Source organism: Drosophila bipectinata, chromosome XL (assembly GCF_030179905.1).
Source record: "Drosophila bipectinata strain 14024-0381.07 chromosome XL, DbipHiC1v2, whole genome shotgun sequence".
NCBI lineage: Eukaryota > Metazoa > Arthropoda > Insecta > Diptera > Drosophilidae > Drosophila > Drosophila bipectinata.
In genome coordinates, this window is record NC_091734.1 from 10645443 (window position 1) to 10665863 (window position 20421).

The following is a 20421-nucleotide window of genomic DNA, read 5'->3' on the forward strand; positions in this document are numbered from 1 at the left end:
TCATTTGCAAAAATGTTAATGGCAAGGGGGTAAGGCGCAAAGGTAGCAAAGCCCGCCCCCTTCTTTTTTTGTGCCTTTTTTGTGTGCCATTTGGGCTGCTAACTCAGCTTCCGGCATGTTAAAAAGTTTGCGGCGCATAAAATGACTTCCCTGCTTGTTACTGCCTTCCTGTTTACGACTCGCTCCCCGGGCCTCGATTCGATTTCCCTCCTCCTTTAGCCCCCCCTGTGTTTGTGAGCACATATTGGCAATAACTTCAAGTGTTCGACTCGCAAATATTGGCATTTGTGAGCAACTCTTGCCAAAATCTGATGACTGGATTAGAGACCACCGAGCGGGAACTCTTCTTGAAAAAAGGGCAAGTACTTCTTGAAAACTCGGTCAGAATTTCCCAAAAAAGCGAGCTTCCATTACTTTAAATATTATTCACTAACTTTAGTTGTATTTTTGGCAGTTTTTATCATGTAGAAGCCTGTGAGCTTATTTTGCCTCTACTATTTTATCACTTTCGGCGGACAAATCCCTCGCTTTTTATGCCTGGCCATTGAAAAAATGTTGTAATCTCCCCGAACACACTTCTGCACATATTTTACAATCCATAATAAAATCCCCATAGACCCCTAGACCAGCAAAAAAAATCCCCGACGAGGATGAGGAAAACATTGTAAATATTTGAATGAGACGACGCGACGGGCGATAGAAATGGAAATAGAATGGAAAGCGATAGAGAGAGCCACTAAATGTAACTACTAGAGGACTCTATATATATGTACGGCTTTGGAGTGTCTGAGCACCTTTGACCCCATCGGCGTCACCCCTATTTTTATTTTTAGTTTTTTTTTCAATGCTTCCAACTCCCAGACGAGGCCAATTGAGCGGAGGTCTCGGTGGCGCGTAATTCGCCAGAAATCTCTGTTTCGAATTCAATCAACTCAGCCGCATTGAAGGCGCCGACTGAAAGGTCTAATCTGTGCAGCAGACCCCCTTGCCCCATGCCCCATGCCCCCTGAAAGAGCTCATGTGCAGGGGAATAGTGATGACGGTCTGATCTACCTTTATATGTCATTTATTTGGAGGTATAAAGGCTTTATAAGGTTTATTCTTAAAATTTCTATAACATTTTGTCTTCTTTAGTTACGAAAAAATATTTAAAAATTTTAAATTGAAGAAGTTTTGTCAGTTAATTCTTGAATTATTTAGACTTTTATTAATTATAATAATTGTTTTAAGTTTGAAGAAGCTTCGAACTCTACACTGAACGCTATACTGAACTCTGAACATAAAAGCTCTATTTAATGTTTCCATGACTAGTTTTATTTAGTTTAAAAAATATCCCCCATTTTCTAAGCATTTATGTAGCACTACCCCCTTAATTTTTTGGCATCACTGAGCCGGCAAAGTCGTTAAGTACTTTCTAAAAATACAACACCGAAACCCAGACACAGATACGCTCCACTATTCTATATTGCATGTATTAGTGCCACTGACACGCCCCCTTTTCGCATATATGGGGGCCGGGCAGGACTGGGCTGGGCCGGGGCTGGAGCACTTGGAATCGATTGAGTCCCGTGGGAGGGAGAGCGAGGTCGAGGCAAGATTGCCAGTGACTCTGAATGACGTCGGAAGTTTTATTGGTTTTGCACACGTCACCGAAATGTTGATCGGGTTGAGGGGCGGGCTGATGGAGGTAGAGGTGGGGCTGACGCGGAGGACAGTCGCCAAAGCCAGAAACCAGGAGGGGGGAGTGCCATTACATGCATGCCTGGCAGTGTTCGGCGTCGTTTTGTGGATGTTTTTGTAACATGACTGTTTGTTTTTAAAGTTTTAATCACTGTCAATCGATAGCTACTTATCATGCTGCAGTGCCTCGAATGGCTCTACACCCCACCGTCCTGTTATCCTGCCCCGGCAACTTGTATCCTGGCGCTGCTCCTTTCTATTTGTTTTTGTTGCCGGTCGTCAGAGTTTTGTATGAGTGTGTGTGTGTGTGTTCGCCTCAAACAACATGGTTAAGTCATGGCGGCAAAACTGTCAAACGCACTTCCCAGCCAACCCCCAACCAGCCCACAACAAAAAAAAAACCCAAAAACCAGCAAAATTCGTGGAGGAATCCTGGGAAATCACTCGAGGGGGGGCTGTTGCACCACGCCCCTGGAGTGGAGTGGAGAGCAAATGGCGTAAACATGTACAAAATACTTTGGTGCATCGACTCCAGCTCCATCTCCAGCTCCAGTTCCAGCCAAAAAGTTGTAAAAAATCCAAACCAAAAAATACTAGTAGAAGCAAGCCAAAAAATTGATAAAAAGCACGAGAGAAATGTTTTCTTTAAAGGTGAAGACTAAAAGCAGAGGTGTGGTTACAGGGGTGGGGATATGACACTGTTTTGGAACAACTGTCAGTGTTTGAGGACCCCTTTTAGTGACGGTTTTGTAAAATTTCCAACTTTTATTGTAAACTATATGATATTCAGTACTTCTCCATCTCTAATTGCAGGCTATATAATAACCGTTTTTTCTCCATATTTGGTTCAAAACTTTGAGATACCCGGTAATCCCGGTTTTTATAAAAAACCTCTATCTCTCATTGCAGCTTATATGACACCCGGTACTTCTCTATCATTGGTTGTAAACTTTGAGATACCCTGTACTCCTCTGTTTGTAACAAAAGACTGTGTGATACCCGGTACTTCTGTATTCTTTATAGAAGTCCGATACCCTCTATCTGGAATAGAGCCTCTAGATAGATGGAGTCGACACCCGGTACTCCTCTTAGTCTTTAAAGCTACATGATTTCTGGTACTACCCCTCAAAAAGATACTATAGTTAACACTTACGCAGAGTACAATGACGTCCGTTCCAGCCTTGAGAGCAGACACAGGTTCCATTCTTGCACTGCCCATGTTCCGAGCATCGGGCATCGCAGGGCAGCTGGTCGCACAGGTTTCCAGTCCATCCAGAGTTGCAGCGGCACTTGCCAGACTCGCACACTCCATTGCGTCCACAGTCCAGACTGCAAACGGCTGTAAGGATAGTTGGGAGATTTAATGAGTATTTGAAGATAAAACTAAGGACTACTATAGACTATAACCCTTACAAGAGGTCTACTTTCAGATCTATTGAATCGAATGAGAATTAAATTATATGATTCTGGGCATTATTTATAAAAACTTAAACCTTAAAGCCTTATCCTTCTCCATTGGTGGACATTTTTCTTGGCCTGACTCTCTGGAATTTATGGTTTAGTTCATAATCTGGTTTTCGGGGGATGCTGGGGCCGCCCCATGACTTTTGTTCGCAGGCGTAAATTTATTTTATTTGTTTTTTTTTTTGTTTGCGAGGACTAAATGGAATGAGAGGCAGCAGCAGGATGAGCAGGAGCAGTACCAGTAGCAGTGCCACAACCTGCGTATTAAATAAATAATGAATTTTTATGAGGCTCTGCTTCATTACGCCAGGAGGAGTCGTCAACGTGGCCACATCTCCGACTATATGCGTGGGACGTATATATATATATATATATATAGGTATATAGTATAATATGCACCCCCTTTAATCTGGGATGCTTTTTGTAGCTACTGGTACTGCTCGTGGTGCTAAAAAGTTAAGCAAATTAGGAGTGCGTGCCACGGCGAGACGTGTCCTTTGGACTTTGTTGGCCTCCTCTCGTAAGCCGCTTGTTTTATTGAGCTCCTGATTCTGTTTCTGATTCTCTTCGTTGGATGATTATGGTTCTGTTTCTTTTTTTTTTGGAAAAATGGGAGATGGTTGTGGTGGAGAAAGGGCCATGGGCCTAATTGGAAGCTCCGACTTTACGGCCAGCCGACATTCCATTCTAATTTCGGATTTAGTTGCGGCCATAAAACATCATCATATTCGCCAAAGTGCCACAGATTTCGGCCATGTATGGCACTGCCTCGTACCTGGATTTTACGGCCACTATGCTTTATGGCCGCCAGCCTCCAGCAGGCTTCTGCTTTAAATTACCCTCCTTCTCCCTGCATCCTCCCCCTGTAAGTGTGATTAAATTCAACAAATGGTCTGGGGGAGACATTCAGGGGGAAATGGGCGGGCTGATCCGGTTGATCCCTTACCTTGAGAGCAGTCGGGACCTGTCCAGTGGCGCTCGCAAACACACTGGCCGGTCTCCAGGTCGTAGGTTCCGTGCTCGGAGCAGCCGGGCAGGCACTGGTACACCTGCTGGTCGATCGTGCCGCAGTCCTCGCCCTGCCACCCGGCCTTGCAGTAGCACTGTCCAGCCACACAGGTGCCGTGTCCGGAGCAGAGCGGATCCAGGCAGTCGTCTGCGTTGTCCAAGTGGTGTGTAGTGGCGTGGTGGGTGGAGAGGTCATCGCCGGGTGGTTGATTTTTGTGGGTGGGAGGGAGAGAAAATAAATACAAAACGATTGTTAGTCAACACGTGGAGATGACACAGTGAATATGGTTATAGAAGCGAAATATTTATAGAGAAAGGTATAATGGGGAATACATAAGAATTGTACATTAACAGGTTAGGATTCTTGCTATCCTTACTTATGTTTATCAGAGCTCGAACCATCTAAAGCCTTTTTTTAAAAATGAACTTAAGCCTTTTAAAAAAATCCAAAGATAAAACCTTTAGCTCCACAAACGGTTAAGAGTTATAGAGTTAAAATTATAGAAAATTCTACGTGTGAATTCTATATAGTGTTTAGTCTCCAAAATATTCATAAGACTTCTTAAGTAAACTCCTTATATTCCCTCGAATGTATGTGTAACTTTTTAAAACTTAAAAAGCGCTAGGATCAGTTATGTTTTATTCAGGAAAAGGTAGAAAAAGGCCCTATGTATGCTACGGTATGCTGGGTATTCTACTAACCATTCTATTATAGGTATAGCCTAGGTATATAAAGGTTTTGGTTAAAAAAATGACCTCCTAAACCACCATATGTCCTTTAGACCTCCTAAATCCCTCTTCTTATAGTCATTGTATCTGAAAAACAGCCTTATAAAGCTCAAAATCAACTCAAATAACTACAAATATTAAAAAGCCCTAAAACATGGCCCTTAAGGTATACTTTATATGAAGTTATACTTTTTACCAACTATGCTTTCTATAGGTAATTCTTTTATTGATTAAATTTACTAATAACACCTAAACCCCTTTAAAATCTTGTAATATAACTAAGTAGTGTCCTCTTTTCAGAGTCCCCACTGTATCAAATACAAAAAAAAATAAAAATATTAGAGTGAAGAAAGGATATTATATATATATTTGATTTCGGTAGGGCAGCCAAGTCGTGACAGCCGTGCCAAAACAAAAAGCTTTCCTCCATTTGGTACCTACTCTCCACTTCCCGTCTCTTTCTACCACCCTCTCGCTCTATCTCTCTGTCTCTGTTACTCCTTTCGTTTTGGCCAAGACCCCTCCTTGTATGGGGCAAAAACACACACATGACATGATTAGTATGTTAGACACGTACGAAAGTGGTCATTAAAATGAAATTCCAGTTTAGTTCAAGTTGGTAATTTTGCGCAGTTGTTGCAATTTTTCTTTCTCTCTCTATCTCTTTCTATCTGTCTCTATCTATCTCTTTCTGTTTTGTTTTCCGTTTGTGTTGTTTTTCTTCTCCTACTTCTTCCGGTCTTTTTTTTTTCCTGACTTGGCTCGCATGTGTTTGAGGAATATGCTCCCGACATATAAATTCGATTTTATACGTTTTATGTTTGCTCAACGTTTTCTCCCCAGGACCTCTCGACCCAGGACCTCGCATCCTGTTCTGTATATATTTTTTTTTTTGCTGCTTTACTTCTGTTTCTGTTTCGGATTCTGTTTGTTGTTTGTCCCTGTTTGTTTTCACATGCCACCAGGCCACCCCTGGTGGCTCCAACATTAAACTCATCAAAATGTTGCCCCAACGTGTATTGTTGCATGTTGCATATTTTATGCCCCGACCCACTAGGGCATGTCCTGCGAGGTATATGCGTTTTTAAAGCGGTTTCAGGATGGTATGCTTTTGTAGGGTATCTGAAAGACCTCTCTGGTCTTTAAAGCCTGCTTTTGGGCTAATTCAAAAGAGCGACGGGCAGTGTGTTGGAAAAGCGGAAAAATTTTTGGCATTTCTTTGCCTTTCGCTTTGTCAATTTAGGGCCAACACATACACACAGAGATACACACACACAGATACAGAGACACAAGCGAGGCCAGAATATTTTTGGACCAAGAGCCCCCCCAAAAACGAGAGGGGCCGAACCGAGGAAGAGGAGAGGTGTCGGCATAATAACTGAAATATTTTGGCATCCACTTGGCGGGCCACTCCCTCGACTTCTTTCTTTTACGTTTTTCTGCCACCACCACCCAGCCTCCACTCCAAAGGACAGCACCCATGTCCTTGTCCGCCGACTGTCCTTATCGGGCAGTGTCAACATGGCCCGGAACCGAGGCTGGCTCCAAATTGCAAACAAGGCAAATAAATAATTTTAGCATTTTTATGCCAAGTCAGCAGAAGGCATACACACTCATACAGAGCAAGAGCACTGAGAGAATATTATTTTTGGAGTCTACTTTTAGGCTGCGGAAAGTGTTGTTGAAAAAGGAATGACCTCTAGTGCCAAAAAGTAGGCTTTAAATACTAAAGATTCGCAAATATTTAATAGTATTTTAGGTTGAACTTGAAGGAAGTTTTGTGGAAAAAGGAAGTCCTAGGAGTATGCTTCAAATACGAGATATTATTTAATATTTTAGACTCTATTTTAGGCCTTTTAGAGTGTTGTAATAAAATTCTAAAATATTTATTAATATTTAAAGACTACTTTTAGGCTTGAAAGTATTGTGGAAGAAAGGGTATTATCATAACCTTTGTATGCCTTGAAGTCTCCTTCAAATACTGAAAATTCTTAAATATTTAATAAAATTTTGGAGTATACTTCTAAGCGTTTTAAGTATTGTTAAAAATAAAATTCCCTTTACTGCCTAAAAGCATGCTTTAAATAATAAAAATTCTCTACCAAAAATCTGCAAATTATTTCTCACAGTACATGCCCAGTGAGCACCAAGTCCTTGACACTTACGCTGATCGCAGTAGGGTCCTTTCCAGCCGCGCTCGCAGTGGCACTCGCCCTCGATGCAGCGTCCATGGGCCGAGCAGTTGGGCACCTCGCACTCGCCCACCGGAATGTCGCACTCCGCCCCCTTCCAGCCCTCTTCGCAGTGGCACACTCCGCCCCCGTAGTGACCATGGGCGGAGCAGAGGACAGGACACACGCCTAAAGAGTGCGAAAGAGATGGATGAGTGTCATGGTGGTTTGTTGGAATAAGGTTCTAGGGACTTACTTTTGGAGCAATCCACTCCCTGGTAGCCATCGATGCAGTCACACTTGCCCAGGTAGCAGCTACCACGGCCGGAGCAGTCATTGGGGCAGGTGGTGCTGACACCCTCGGCCTCCTCGGCCAGGAGGGAGACGGAATGGGCCACCAGCTCGTCGTTGTAGACGGAAATGAACCACAGGCCAGTGTCCAGGTACTGCAGGAGGGACACATTCACGGTCATCGCGTCCACGTCGAGGGCGGGCAGGCCGTCGCCGGCGGAGCGCTTGTTGACCCAATGCTCCTGCGGCTGTTGCGGTTTCCCGAACTTCTGGACATGCTGCTTGGCAATGTTCAGGGGTATGTCCACGTCGTCCTCCCGCGACTCAAAGCTGCGGCTCTCGTCCGAGTCCTGATCGTCGTCCGGGTCCTGGTCGGTGTCGTCAACGGTGCGATAGCGCATCTCCTCCTCCTCCCGCAGATGCTGGTAGAGCTCCAGGTCGTGGGTGGTGGCGTTGCCGGTGCTGCGACGGTGGCGCAGGTGGCTGTCCAGCCGCCCACCTTTGATGAACTCCACAAAGTCGTGCTGGGTCACCGAGGGAGCCACGTTGCGTCGCGAATAGACCGCAAAGTGGGCGCCCCACGGCAGCGTGAAGTTGAAGCGAATGAAGGCCGGATGCTTGTTGCGGAATTCCAGGGTCCAGAACTGGTAGGCGGGTATGGTGGCGTGGTAGGCCTCGTTGAACTCCTTCAGCTCCACCACACCGCCCAGCTGGGGCTGCAGCGCCTGGTGGTTCTGCTGCATCATCTGGCCCCCCGGGCCCATGCCCATGCCCATGCCGCCGATGGCCCCGTTGCCGGGTATGCCGCCGTAGGTCAGCTGGTGGTGATCCTGCAGCTGGGTGTTCGTGGCGTCCAACGGGGTCAGCGGCTGGTTGATCGAGTGCGGCTGTTGTTGCTGCAACAGCAACTGCTGCTGGATGCCGGCATTCCCGCCGGCCATCCCATTGCCCCCAACGCCGCCGACCACCGCCGGGTTCATCAGCCCGTGGACACCGTGATTCTGGCCGTGGTCCGAGGTGCTGGTCTGGATCGATTCCTCTGTGGGATATGCCGTGGCCACGCCGTTCTTCTCGTTGCCTTTCGCCAAGCCGCCGCGCAAGTCGTGGGGCTGGGACTTGACGTCCTGGACTAGGATGCAGTTGGTGGAGTCCATGTTGGGTTTCATTGAGCTAACAGCTGTAAGAGAGAATTGAAAGAATGGTTACTCCTGATTTCTTTATTTCATTGCCTACTTTTAAGTGTTGTGAGTGTTGTAATTGTGTTGGTGTAATTGGTGTAATAATTGTTGAAAAATTAAACCTTAACTGTCTAAAAGTATGCTTCAAAACATAACTTTTCAGCCTTTAATCTATAAGTTGTTGAAAAACATACCTCTCCCACCTAAAAGTATGCTCTAATAGTGTATGCTCCAAATATCCTTTCAAAACCTTTAGTTTATAAGTTTCCATTGCCTGCTTTTTAAAGGCACAAAAGTATGCTTCGAAAAATATAAACAATTAATTTCCCTATTTTATGAATCAATACCTATTATTTCCTCCCAAAAATTGATATACTAAATTAAAGGTTAGCACACACAACTACTCTGATTAGAGCCCGCATCCTTGCATTATCCTGGGCCGTTACGTCTTCTGTTTCAGGGCAGAGCTTTGCCTCTTAGCTGGATTTTCGATTCGGCTTCGGCCAAATGTGCGCCCATAAATCGGGCCAGAAGCAGCAGCCCCCGAAACCAAAAAGGACGAACGTGCCACAGAGAGAGGGAATGCTGGAGCTGCTGAGCTGCTAGTATTTCTGGCCATAAATCCTGCTCCTCATGGCCAAGAGAATCGCAATAATGTCTTCTGTGGTGCTGTAGTTGGTGGCTTCAGCTGCTGCACCGCCCTGTTTTTCACACATAAATTTTGGCATCATATTTTAACGCCATATTAATATGCACACGAGTATAAATCAAAAACTAGCGCACCCGCCCTGGCTCCTGCAGGACTCATACACACACACATGGACACAAAGTGGCCGTTGTTAACACGTTGGCATTTTGCTCTCAGAAAAAGGGTCCTCGTCCTGGTGCTGGTTGTGGGCTATCGTTTATCGATAACCATGGCCAGCCGGCAATTTATGGCCATTGGCAGTGGGAATGCGGCGCCAGCAGGTCCTGGCCATCAGGACATGCAAAGCGCCAAAAAAACAAACGAGGACACCGACATGATTGAAGGACTCCACCCAGAAGGGTTAACTAAACATGGCTTTAAAGTGGAGTCTTCTTGTTAAGGATTCTTGCAATTAATTGTTAATTGATTGAACCATTGATCAGGCACTTCAATCACGTCCTCAATCTCCATCAGCATTCATGGCCCAAATCGTGGCACATTAGTGTCGGCCCTCGCGAGCAATTAACCTCACCCACTCGAGCCCATCGATCGGAATTATGTTAATGGTCGGCATTCGATTGGGCTATATATAGCTTACCATTTGTATATTTTTGTACGCGGACTCGTGTACGCGTGTGTGAATCATAAACATATGAATAATGGCCCCAGTGCTGTCATTGCTCCTTCTACGCTGCCTTCCCAATTTGGGGCACTTGACAGGAAAACAAAACATTTCGTTGACATGTAAACTAATGCACACGCACCCCCCCACACCCCAACACTCCAACACACACACACACAACAAGACAAGGAGCAGTACCCGAAAGGACGAAAAAAAAGCCATTCTTAGATATATGGTCCGCGGCGAGTATCATTAATAAATTAAGAGCTCGGCCCAGTTGGTTCTATTAAGTTAACAAGCTTTTCATTCAAGTGCCCTCCTGCTACCTCGCTACCTCCACTCGCCAAACAATGAAGGACCTCCTCGGCGTGGAGTGGAGTGGGTTGGGTTTTATATTTCCTTGCCATTCGATTCGATTCGATTTGGTTTCTGGTTCGGTTTGGGCTTCTAGTTCTTGGCGTTGTTTTTCGTTCAGCAATTAAATTTGATTACAACTGGCCGCCCACCTCCTTTTAATGGCAGAGCCCATCCATTACCACCCCCCATGTTTGGCTCTCGCTAATGATTATTTAGTTTCGTTTTTATTCCTTGGTGCTTCCTTGTTGGGGGAAGTTGTTTAGATTTTTAGCTTTTTAAGGGCATGTCTTGAGGGACAGAGAGAGAAATGATTGAACTCCAATTTTGGGAGAAGAAGTAAGGGGTGTTATATAGTTTTGAAGTCTAACTCTGACTGTGATTGACTTTAAAGTTATATTTTTGCCTTAAAATTATGTTAAAGACCTCTACTGGCTGATAGCTTCATGCATCTAAGTACCAGGTATCATATAATGATATTTCATCGTAGTATCTGTCATATACATCCACCATGTGTCAAATACTACTCTATTATGACTGGTTTAATAGCTAGAAGTACCTGGTATCATACAATTTTTATTGTCATATAGTTATTATAGAATCTCTTTAACTTTGATGCTCTATTTTGGAACTATATGGGTGAAATAGACTCTTAACTATTAGAGACTATATATGTTAGACTATTAACTAATAAGCGTTATAGGTTTGATATATCTGAGTACCGGGTATCATATACTGATGTTTAATCGAAGTACCAGTTAAATATAGGTTACATAATATTATATTATTGATGTATGGATGGATAGAAGTACCGGCTATCATATATTTTTAAAGTATTTGACTTTTCTAAATGTCTATAAATGTGATATAGTCTTCTATTAACTAATACTTTGAAGTATTTCAGTACCTGGTATTATATATTATTATATTATCGTAGTATCTGTCATGTATCTGTGGAAGGATACATGACTAGAAGTACCGGCTATCACACATTTCTCAAAACCACTAGCTTTTCCCTTTAATTTGCTTATTTCTTCTAACTTTTAAGCCAACTACTTCCCATATAGGCCATAAGATAGCCTTTCCTTTAAGACCCCAATCTCTCGCAGTGCATCTACATGTTCAGTGCACATCATTAGTGTGAAATCAAGCACCTCCCCTTTTAGCTGGAATTTCTCCTTCAATTTCTTATTATTTTTTTTTGTTTCTCCAGCCACACAGGCACTCCTTTGGACGTGTGTGTGTATGTGGGTGTATATATATTTTTAGAACCACTCGAGTTCTGCTCCAATTCCTGGCTGATAACTCAAAGGGTGTGCAACGGATGTGTTCGATTAATTATTTCCGCCACCCGGCCACCCGACCAACCCAGCAGCTCCAGTGCCCAACTTTTCCAAAAGGGGCCCGCCTCGCCACTTTTGAATATCCCTGGCCTATGAATAAAAGAGTGCACGACAAATGAGACACATCATCGGGCTTCCCGGCAGGGACCTTATGCAAATTGCTCCTGCCGGGGACAATGGTCCGAAAACTAGAACCACTCAGATCCACTCCCCCCGAAAAATAGCAGCGTTGCCTGTCCAGTGGGGTCTCAGGGTCAGTGAAAAGTTAGAAGCGCCAGCTCCTAGCAGGAGCTGGAAAATTTATGAAACATTTTCTTAATTGCACTTCCTTGAGGAAAATAATTTATTTAAACGACATGCGCACACCTTTCTTCCACGAACCGAAATGGAAAGTGGAGGTAGAGGAAGGTCCTGCCATTGACAAATGTCCTTTCTAGATGTGTGTGTGTTGTGTTGTAATTTAAATTGAAATGTCTTTCATTATGCCTTTTGGTTGGATAACCCAAGACCGAGTTTGTTGAATCAATTTCCATCCTTTTCTTTTTTTTGGTTTATTTTTCTTGTATTTCTAAGGACATTTGGTGGCTTGTTTTATTTTTGAACTATGACATAGTTTGTGTCTATTAGGGAATTTTGTGCCTCGAAATTAATTGAAACCAGCAGGGTATGTGCTTTCGTCTTGCTTTCCCAGCCGAAAAGTGTTTTCCCGCAACATTCTTGGGAAATTTGTTCGCTTTCCTCAGCCTCAGACTCGGCCATTGCTAATTGACTTTCTTTGTTGCGGTTGTGCGTGACGTTCGCATTTCCGGATGATTGGCCACCGCCCACTAGCCCACTAGCCTGCCCACCGCCCCCCTGGTGGTTTTCCCTAGGCTGTTTTTCCGGCCAGAGGAAGAAAACCGAAACGAATGCGAGAAGGACAATTTCCGAGTGCTTTGCATAATTCGTTAGGCGCAAAGGAAACCGCAGAAAAATGAACAATTCCATTCACTAATTGGCAGCAATCTCTTTGACTCGCTCTCTCTTTCTGTCTCAGCCCAGCTGTCTCTTTCCCACATGGTACAGTGAAGCTTGTGGCAGTAGAGAGTTTGATGTTTGTTGTTTGAAAGTGGACACTTGGAGGTTGGTCAAGTGAATGCTATTAGGCCATCGAGAGATCGCAGAAGAAATCAAGGACTATATGATACCCGGTACTAGCTTCTAATATTATAACTATTTTTCTAATATATAGAATACTTATAAGCTTAATGGTTAGTTTTATGACCTTCTGAAACCTTGACCTTCTTTTCAGCTCAGATTTTGTCTTAATTTCCAACTATTGTTTTAAAGGGAGAGTCCCTCCATATTAGATTCTTCTTCATAGTGATGGTTTTGAAGACTATACCATACCCGGTACCTCTTTTATTTAGTTTTCTAATAAAAACTGGCATACTTTTGGGCTTAATGATATGTTATCTTACTTTTTGATACCTCTTTGTTTAACTTTTGTATTCATTTTCATGTATTGTTTCAATATAAGATGTCTCAGGTTCAAAATAGAGAAATTCAAGACTTTACAATACCCGGTACCTTTTCCTTTAATTTAATATTAAATGATAGAATACTTTTAGGTTCAATCTGTATTTTGCTTATCATTTTAAACCCCTTGGATCAACTACTGTTTCAATATGAAAGCCCCCCGACCAACAGCAAGTGGCCATAAACACGTTCTAAGGACCATTATCCCGGCATATTGGTAATTAACCATGAACCGAGCCAGTCAGTTACCGTGGCGATAACTATTGCCGTAATCAGCTTAAGATTACATGCATATATGGCAAGCATGGCAAGCATGAATATTCTAAAGTAACTTTACCCACATCCAGGCATATCCTGGCACATCCTGATGCATTTCCACTCACATCGAAGGGGGGAGGGCGGCCAAGACAGGCATGGCACCCACTGTGCTGGATTCGATTGAGGGGCGCAATGCATCTAATTCTATTGTTGGGGGGCGTGGCAGGGCAGTGGATGGGCGGTGGGGATGGGGGGTGGCGATAAAACCGCAACAGAGCCAAAGGCAGCAACAAATTAAATTTTCAGCAAGCCGCAACGGCAACGGCAACGCAAAGTGAAATGAAAATAAAATCGCATAAACTACAAGGCCAGCAGCTGCTGTAAATGACAACGCCGATAAGATGTTAAGGGGTCACTGGGGGGTTAAGAGAGATGGAACGAGATGGTGCTAGATACAAGTGGGCCTGGGTATGGGGAATAGAAAAGGACAGCAGGATAAGCCCCATGGGGTCATTGCAGGCAGCAGCAGAAACAGCAGCAGGGCAGTAAGGCATGCAACCACACAGATGGTGGTGCAGCAGGCAGTGGCATGGCCAAAAGGGGAGGGAGGGCAGGGGAGTGGGGGGTGTGGGGCATGCCAACCAAGTTTCAACACAGATGGACGCACGAACGCACTTCGCCATTTGGCATGGCCAGCACACACCGAGAGAAATTCTTTATTGAAATAACTACCAAGATTACAAGCCCATTACCATTTGTGTTTGATTTCTTTCAGTGTAATCCCCAAGTACTTGGGGTGGGGAGGGCGTAAGTAGCATGAGGGGGCGTGGTGGCCTGCATTTGCCTGTGAAACAGTGCATATCGAATGAGTTTCCGATAGTTATCCGCTTAAAAATCGATTAACCCATTTCCGATAACTACTGCAATGCGCATCCTGACCGGGCCAGCTGCCATTCTAGCATATTAACTGTTGTCTCTCTCTCCCCCCCGCCCGGCAGCTGTCTCTTTCAGCTTTTGTTGTGATAGAAAGTGGCACATTTGTAAATCGCTGGGCAAACATTTATGCAACTTTATGCTGCAGCCTCGGCTTCTGCCACTTTTGCATCTCCTGGCATCTCTGCCGCTCCTGCCGCTGCGGTTGCACTTGTCACTCACTATCTGGCCATCTCTTTTCCCCCAAGCATCTGCCCTCTCGCTTCCTGGCTGACTTGTGCCGTCTCTTTCGCCGCCTGCTGACATTGCGGTTGATTATCGGGACAGATATGACAGCGGGATGTGAGATGCTTGCTCTCGGCAAAGTTTAAGCTTCTACCTGACAGTTCTCGCTTGCGGTATTTTAAATAAAGTCAAACCAAATAGTTGAACAACAATCAAGAAATTATCAATTGTTAAACGGTATTCAAGGGATATTTATTGGTTGTGGGTCTTTAAAGTAATGTATGAATAAATTAAAGGCATTTTAATTGCCTTTCTGCAGGTTATTAATTGGTAAAACCAAATTTTGTTCAATATCGGGGTCACCAAAGTACTATTTGTCGTTTATCCATGAGTTTCAGTTGCTTTTTAGTAATTTTTGGTTGCTTCTTGAATAATTAGTAAGTGGGTGAGTCTGAGAAGCTATTACATACAATCACTGGGTGAGTAAACTAAGAAAAGTATCATTTCTAAAATATCGGGGTCACCAAAAGCCATTTTTTTCATTTCAATAAGTTTGAGATGCTTTTTAGCAATTTTTGTTTAGGTTTTAGATGATTGGGTATGCTTTTTAGAGCTTAGCAATTCTAACATTCAATGAAATTATGATTTAAGCAAGTATGAATCTATTTCTTACAACTTCGGGGTCACCAAAGTACTCTGATCCATCTCTATAACTTCGAGTTGCTTTTCAGTCACTGTTGTTTGGTTTTTAGTTTAAATAACCTGACAGTGAAGCTACATAAGATCTACATATATAAGAATCTATATATTCATAATAATAACCACAGAAATAATATAAAATTCCTTCAAATCGGGGTCACCAAAATTAGCTCACCTATTTTGCATTTATTAAAATAATACCAAAGCCTATACTAATTCCATAACTTGCAAGTCCATCCTCCATTTATAGACACCTTTCTTTAACTTTTTTTAAAGTTTTCTCCACGCCCTTATAAGTAGACTATGCTTTATGTTAGCTGCCTGAAATCTTGCCTCATCAATGTACGATTGTTTGTCCTTGAGTGGGTGGTCGATGGGTCGGTGGCTCGGTGGTGGGTGGTGGCTGATGGCGGCTGCTGCTGTTTGTTGTTTGCGGAGGCGTGGTATGTAAATCAAATTAAAGAGAACAGCTCGTGGTGCTGACAAGGCAAACAAGCCAGCGAAAGTCTGCCTGTTAATTAACTGACAATGGGCTTCAAGCCCACACAAAGGATATGTACAAGTATGTGTATGTATTTAAAAGCACATGCATTCATCGAATATATACATATATATATGTATATGTATATGTTTTTTTAAACAACCAACAGCTGGCACCATCCCGCAAGTGTTTGCTAATTTTATGAAAGCCCTCCCTCGGTCTCCAGTCGGGCGCTTAATTAATAGAAAATTATTTTGCCAACAGGTGAAAGGGCTAAAGAGAAAGTTGCCAGCAAAATATTAGCCACTATTAAAAATAAGGACGCAAAAAAAAAACCACCAAAAACAACAGAGAATCCATGAAATTAATTTCTGGTTCACCTGTTCGGCGTTGTTGGGGTCTTAACCCCAACGAGCCCCGCAGTTTCGAAAACTATTCAACCATAAAACGACCCTCGCACACACACACACACACTTGGTAAGAGACAGAGCCAAGCGTAAATTCATTTACCGCAATGGGGAACACATACACACACAGCCAAGGATACACAAGGATACAGTGAAACAAAAAGCTTTTTACACAAATGAGTTTATGGCGGCGGTTTTTCGGGGGTTTTCCGCCTGCTTTTCCGGGGGAGTGCCACAAAAATTAATACATTATTTTTAAAAGATAAATTTCAAGCATGTGCTGGAGCAGGAGCAGGAGCTGGAGCTGGAGCTGCCAACAATTAAATCAGTGAAATCCACACGCAGCTTCCTAAGAACCCCTCCTACAAATAGTCAAGGGCGTAGTCTAACAAAAGAAAGGGGTTTCTAAAGAAAACCTCTTAGGGACTTTGGGTTTCTTCATTGAAGCCTTTAACTAAAAATGGTATTAAGTACCATTTAATTTATTTATCTGATTTTCGAATCCCCTTTTCACTACGCCACTGTCCTCTCCCCCCCTTAGTCAGGCTATCCACAAAATGTTCACAACTTTTCAACTTAAATTCATTTTGCGCCAAAAAAGCGAGGGATGTTGCTTCTAGCGGAGAGTCCTGTTCTTGGGGTGGCATGTGCCAAGTGGCAAGTGGCATCACATATATTTTTCCCGTGGTTTGTTGTAAATTTGTTTTCGTTCACTTGCAATCCTGTGACACCGCAGCTCCACAGCTCCTCAGCTCCACAGCAGCCCCTCGCAACACCTCTCGCAACAACAACAAGCCGCAGCTTTTAGCCAACTGTAAATCAGTGCCTCCGACTCCCAAACAGCTGCTGCTTCTTCGGCGTAGATAATAAATTAAACGCAGGGAGAGAAAGTGAGAAAGTATGAGAATACCAGGCGGTGGGTGGGTGGATGGGTTTGTAGAGCCAAGCGGAAGCTCGAATAAGTGGCTAGAATTTGGAATGGATGGCACAAACACAAACAAACAAATGGCGGAGCAAAATCAAGGATGTTGGCTAAGCCGCAAGCTGTCAGTCCTCCAAACTGTTCCTCAAAATTATTTGGCCTCAATTTCCAGATCAAATAATGGATTGGCTTTTGGGGGAGAAAGTAAAAAAAAATGTAGAGGCTGTGAGGACTTTAAAATATTAACATCTTACATATTAAAGTTAAGAAACCTCCAATTCCATTCATTTAAAACTCTGAACTGTCACGGTCGCCAGGTTTCTTTAAGATTTATCAAAAAAAGCAAGTCGGCAGCCCCAGCCCCACTCCAACAGACAGCTGGCAGAGGAAAGGCTCCTGGAAAATCAAGGAAAATGACTGGGGAACCAACCGGTAGCCCAGATGTCGACGCACAGACGCTAAAAGTGTCCAAAAAGTTGTGCCAATGTTTCACTAGATAAAATGCCAGGGCACACGGAGGCCACCGCAGAGGAGAGTTGAGGCAGGAGGGGCAGGAGGACCTGCCAGTGAAAAGGGTTGCAAGGAGGAAATGGGGCAAAGGTGGTTGAGGCGTCGTCATCGTCGCCATTGCCGTCAACATTTGGCGAGGGGCTGCCTCGGCTGCCAACCGTCAACCCTTTTGTTTCAAATTAAAATTTACATATTTTAATGTGCAAACTTTTTAGCCAGAGAACAAAAACACCAACAGCAAGTGGGTGTTGGGAGTTGGGTGTTGGAAGAACAAAGAGCTGGGTTCGCCAGAGCAGAAAAGAGAAATGGGCAAAAAGAATTAAATTGACCTGTAAATATAATTTGGAGGGAGCTGGAGTTGGAGAAGTCCTGCCGGGAATGGGCACAAAACGTGTTTAATTATCAAGTTGTAAACAAAAACAGCAGGAAAAATCCAGGAAGAGCCACCAAAAAACAGGAAAGCACGCTGGAGAAAAGGGCTCCACAGAAGCATCCTTCGGATGTGGCAACAAAATAAAAACAAACACCACAGAATGGAAACTTTTCCCCCAACAAGGACCAAACATTAAAAAGCCATTTCAATACAAAAACAAAACTATCAGTTTATAGTTTTGATAATTAATTCATTTCTAATATCATTGCCGCCCTGAAGAGCCACGCAAGAGAACGCAAGCCACATATTGAACAATTATGAACTTCATTAGCATTCGAGGCCTGACACTCGATCCAGGGACCTGGATCCAGTTGATGCCATCGAACTTTGGCCTCTTCGGCGCTGGTTGCGGTTTCTAATTGCTTGTCAATTGAGCTGGATACCCGACCTGGCCGTCGGTTGCCACATTTATCAATTAACATTTTGAGGCAGCCCACGAATATGGAAGGTGCAGTATGGGTGAAGCACTGAGAGAAAATTGGATGTTGTCTAAGGGTTTAAGGGCAAAGTAGATTCAAGCAAAAGGACTTCCTGAACTTGGTCAGAGAACTGATTAAGAAAAGTTCATAATTTTATCGAAAGTTATCGAACTATTAACTTAGATTGGGTTCACCAAGGAAACAAACGAATGAAATGACTTTTCGAGGAATCTATTGAAATTCTATCGAAAGGTATCAAAGTATTTCTATAAAAAGCTGATTCTTAAAAAACTGATTAGGCTTATGGCATCTAAAGAGAAGATTGTTAAGTATAATAGATGATTATTCCCCTAAAAGGCATCCAATCAGAAGGTCCACAAAATAAGTCCTCATTTTTTATAACCTTTTTTTATAAATCTATCGAAATACTATCGGAGTTCTATCGTAAGTTATCAAACTATTGGCATAAAAAGGTGACTTCCAAGACACTATGTATGATTATGGTATTTAGAATAAAATTTAAGAGTTTTCTTTGAAGAATTATTGAAGATAAAGAAAAGATACCCACTTGGAAGAAAGAATATAATAAACATCGATAAATTATCGATAAGTATTTAAACAAAATAGAAGCAGAAAGGCTTTCAAACTAGAAGCAAACTTTCTTCCTCAAAAGTCACCAATTCAGAAGCCCAACAATAGAACACAAGTTCTGACTTCTAAAGCATGGCCATGTATGGCAATTAATTAACATTTCTCTCAGTGTACTCCCGTGTGTGTGTGTGTTTTTGTGTATGTTTGCCCAGGGCAACGCTCCGTGTCGAGTTTCTTAGCTCTGTGCAAGTGTGTGGGTGTAAGTTAACACCATTTAACGCTAATGTAAAGCAAACACTTTGATGTATTTGCCTTGTTATCGCTTGTTTGTAGTTTGCACTTATGTACACTGAGCGAATATTTGCCAGCATACCCAAACACACACCCATACACCTATATTCTAATATGTATATGCAGTGTACATATGCGTGTGTATTTTTCATTAACTCTCGTGTTGGCATTATGAGAATGTCCGTTTGCGTTTCAAGTGCGATTCTTACCTGCAAAGTATGCCAACATGGCGGTTAGGACGACGGATACGAGTATTAAGGCGATGCTCAAGCATTTCCAGGAACATCGGTGCTGACAGCGTTTATCTATGTGAAACCTGCAAATAAAAAATAGTAGATATATATAGTGACATATCCATAGCATTATACATAAACTATGTAAATGTCCACACACCCACACACTCACACATACACATTAAGTATTTGTCAGAACTTACCCTTGAGACTTAGATTCAAATAGGCAAATGCACCGAACATGATCCTAGCCCAAATCAGACCTAAACATAATTGAGGATGGAAAAGTACTTATAAACAAAAATCCTCAGACTAAACAGACCGAGGGAAACATGCATTCAGCACGTTCCCATAATTCAGATCCCCAAACCCAATCGTAAAACTCAAATTTCGGGACCAAAGACAAAAACAAATTCAAAAGCAAGAATCCAAAGTCCAATCGGGAAAGTTCTCAGCCTAAACAATAAAACACACTCAATTAGAATAAACACACTCAAGTAAAGCTCGAAAGCTCCAAAACCGAGGTTTGATCGTAAAAGAAGTCAGAGTTAGGAGTGAAGTTCAGTTTAAGATCTACAAGTAGTAGGTTGGTGTTCTTCAAATAAAGAATATTTGTAACCAGTTGGACATAAGAAAAATAAAGATAATTTTTTTTATTGAAAACTTATGGTGCAAACATTTAATTGGCGCAGTCGGTAGGATTTCTAAAAAGGTCCTTACACCAAGTTATCGGTACTGATCAACAAAGAAGGATAATACTATACGACTAGTTTATCCTGATCAGCGAAAGTGACTAAAAGAAATCCGCAAAAGAATTTATGTGCAGTGCGACTGTATATAAAGACAATTAATTAAAAATCCAATTCGGTCAATAACTCCACGAATTTTCGTGCGACAATATTGCAATACAAAAACTTCAAAAGCGATAAAAATGGCGACACCACAGTTATCCGAGATCCATCTCAATCAATTG

The 20421-nt window shown here is 42.9% G+C and overlaps 1 protein-coding gene across 5 annotated transcripts in view; it reads right to left on the reverse strand.

Annotated features, from left to right (window-relative positions):
• The window catches only part of Ten-a (tenascin accessory), a 163677-nt gene that overhangs the window by 38496 nt on the left and 104760 nt on the right, over nucleotides 1-20421 (reverse strand). For all 5 annotated transcript variants that reach the window (XM_043210106.2, XM_043210105.2, XM_070283055.1 and 2 more), the window contains 5 exons: nucleotides 19425-19531; nucleotides 7309-8520; nucleotides 7047-7241; nucleotides 4091-4300; nucleotides 2834-3019 (listed from right to left, as the gene is read on the reverse strand). In XM_043210106.2, the coding sequence (XP_043066041.2) occupies nucleotides 2834-3019; nucleotides 4091-4300; nucleotides 7047-7241; nucleotides 7309-8520; nucleotides 19425-19531 (1910 nt within the window). The remainder of the gene's footprint in view (nucleotides 1-2833; nucleotides 3020-4090; nucleotides 4301-7046; nucleotides 7242-7308; nucleotides 8521-19424; nucleotides 19532-20421) is intronic.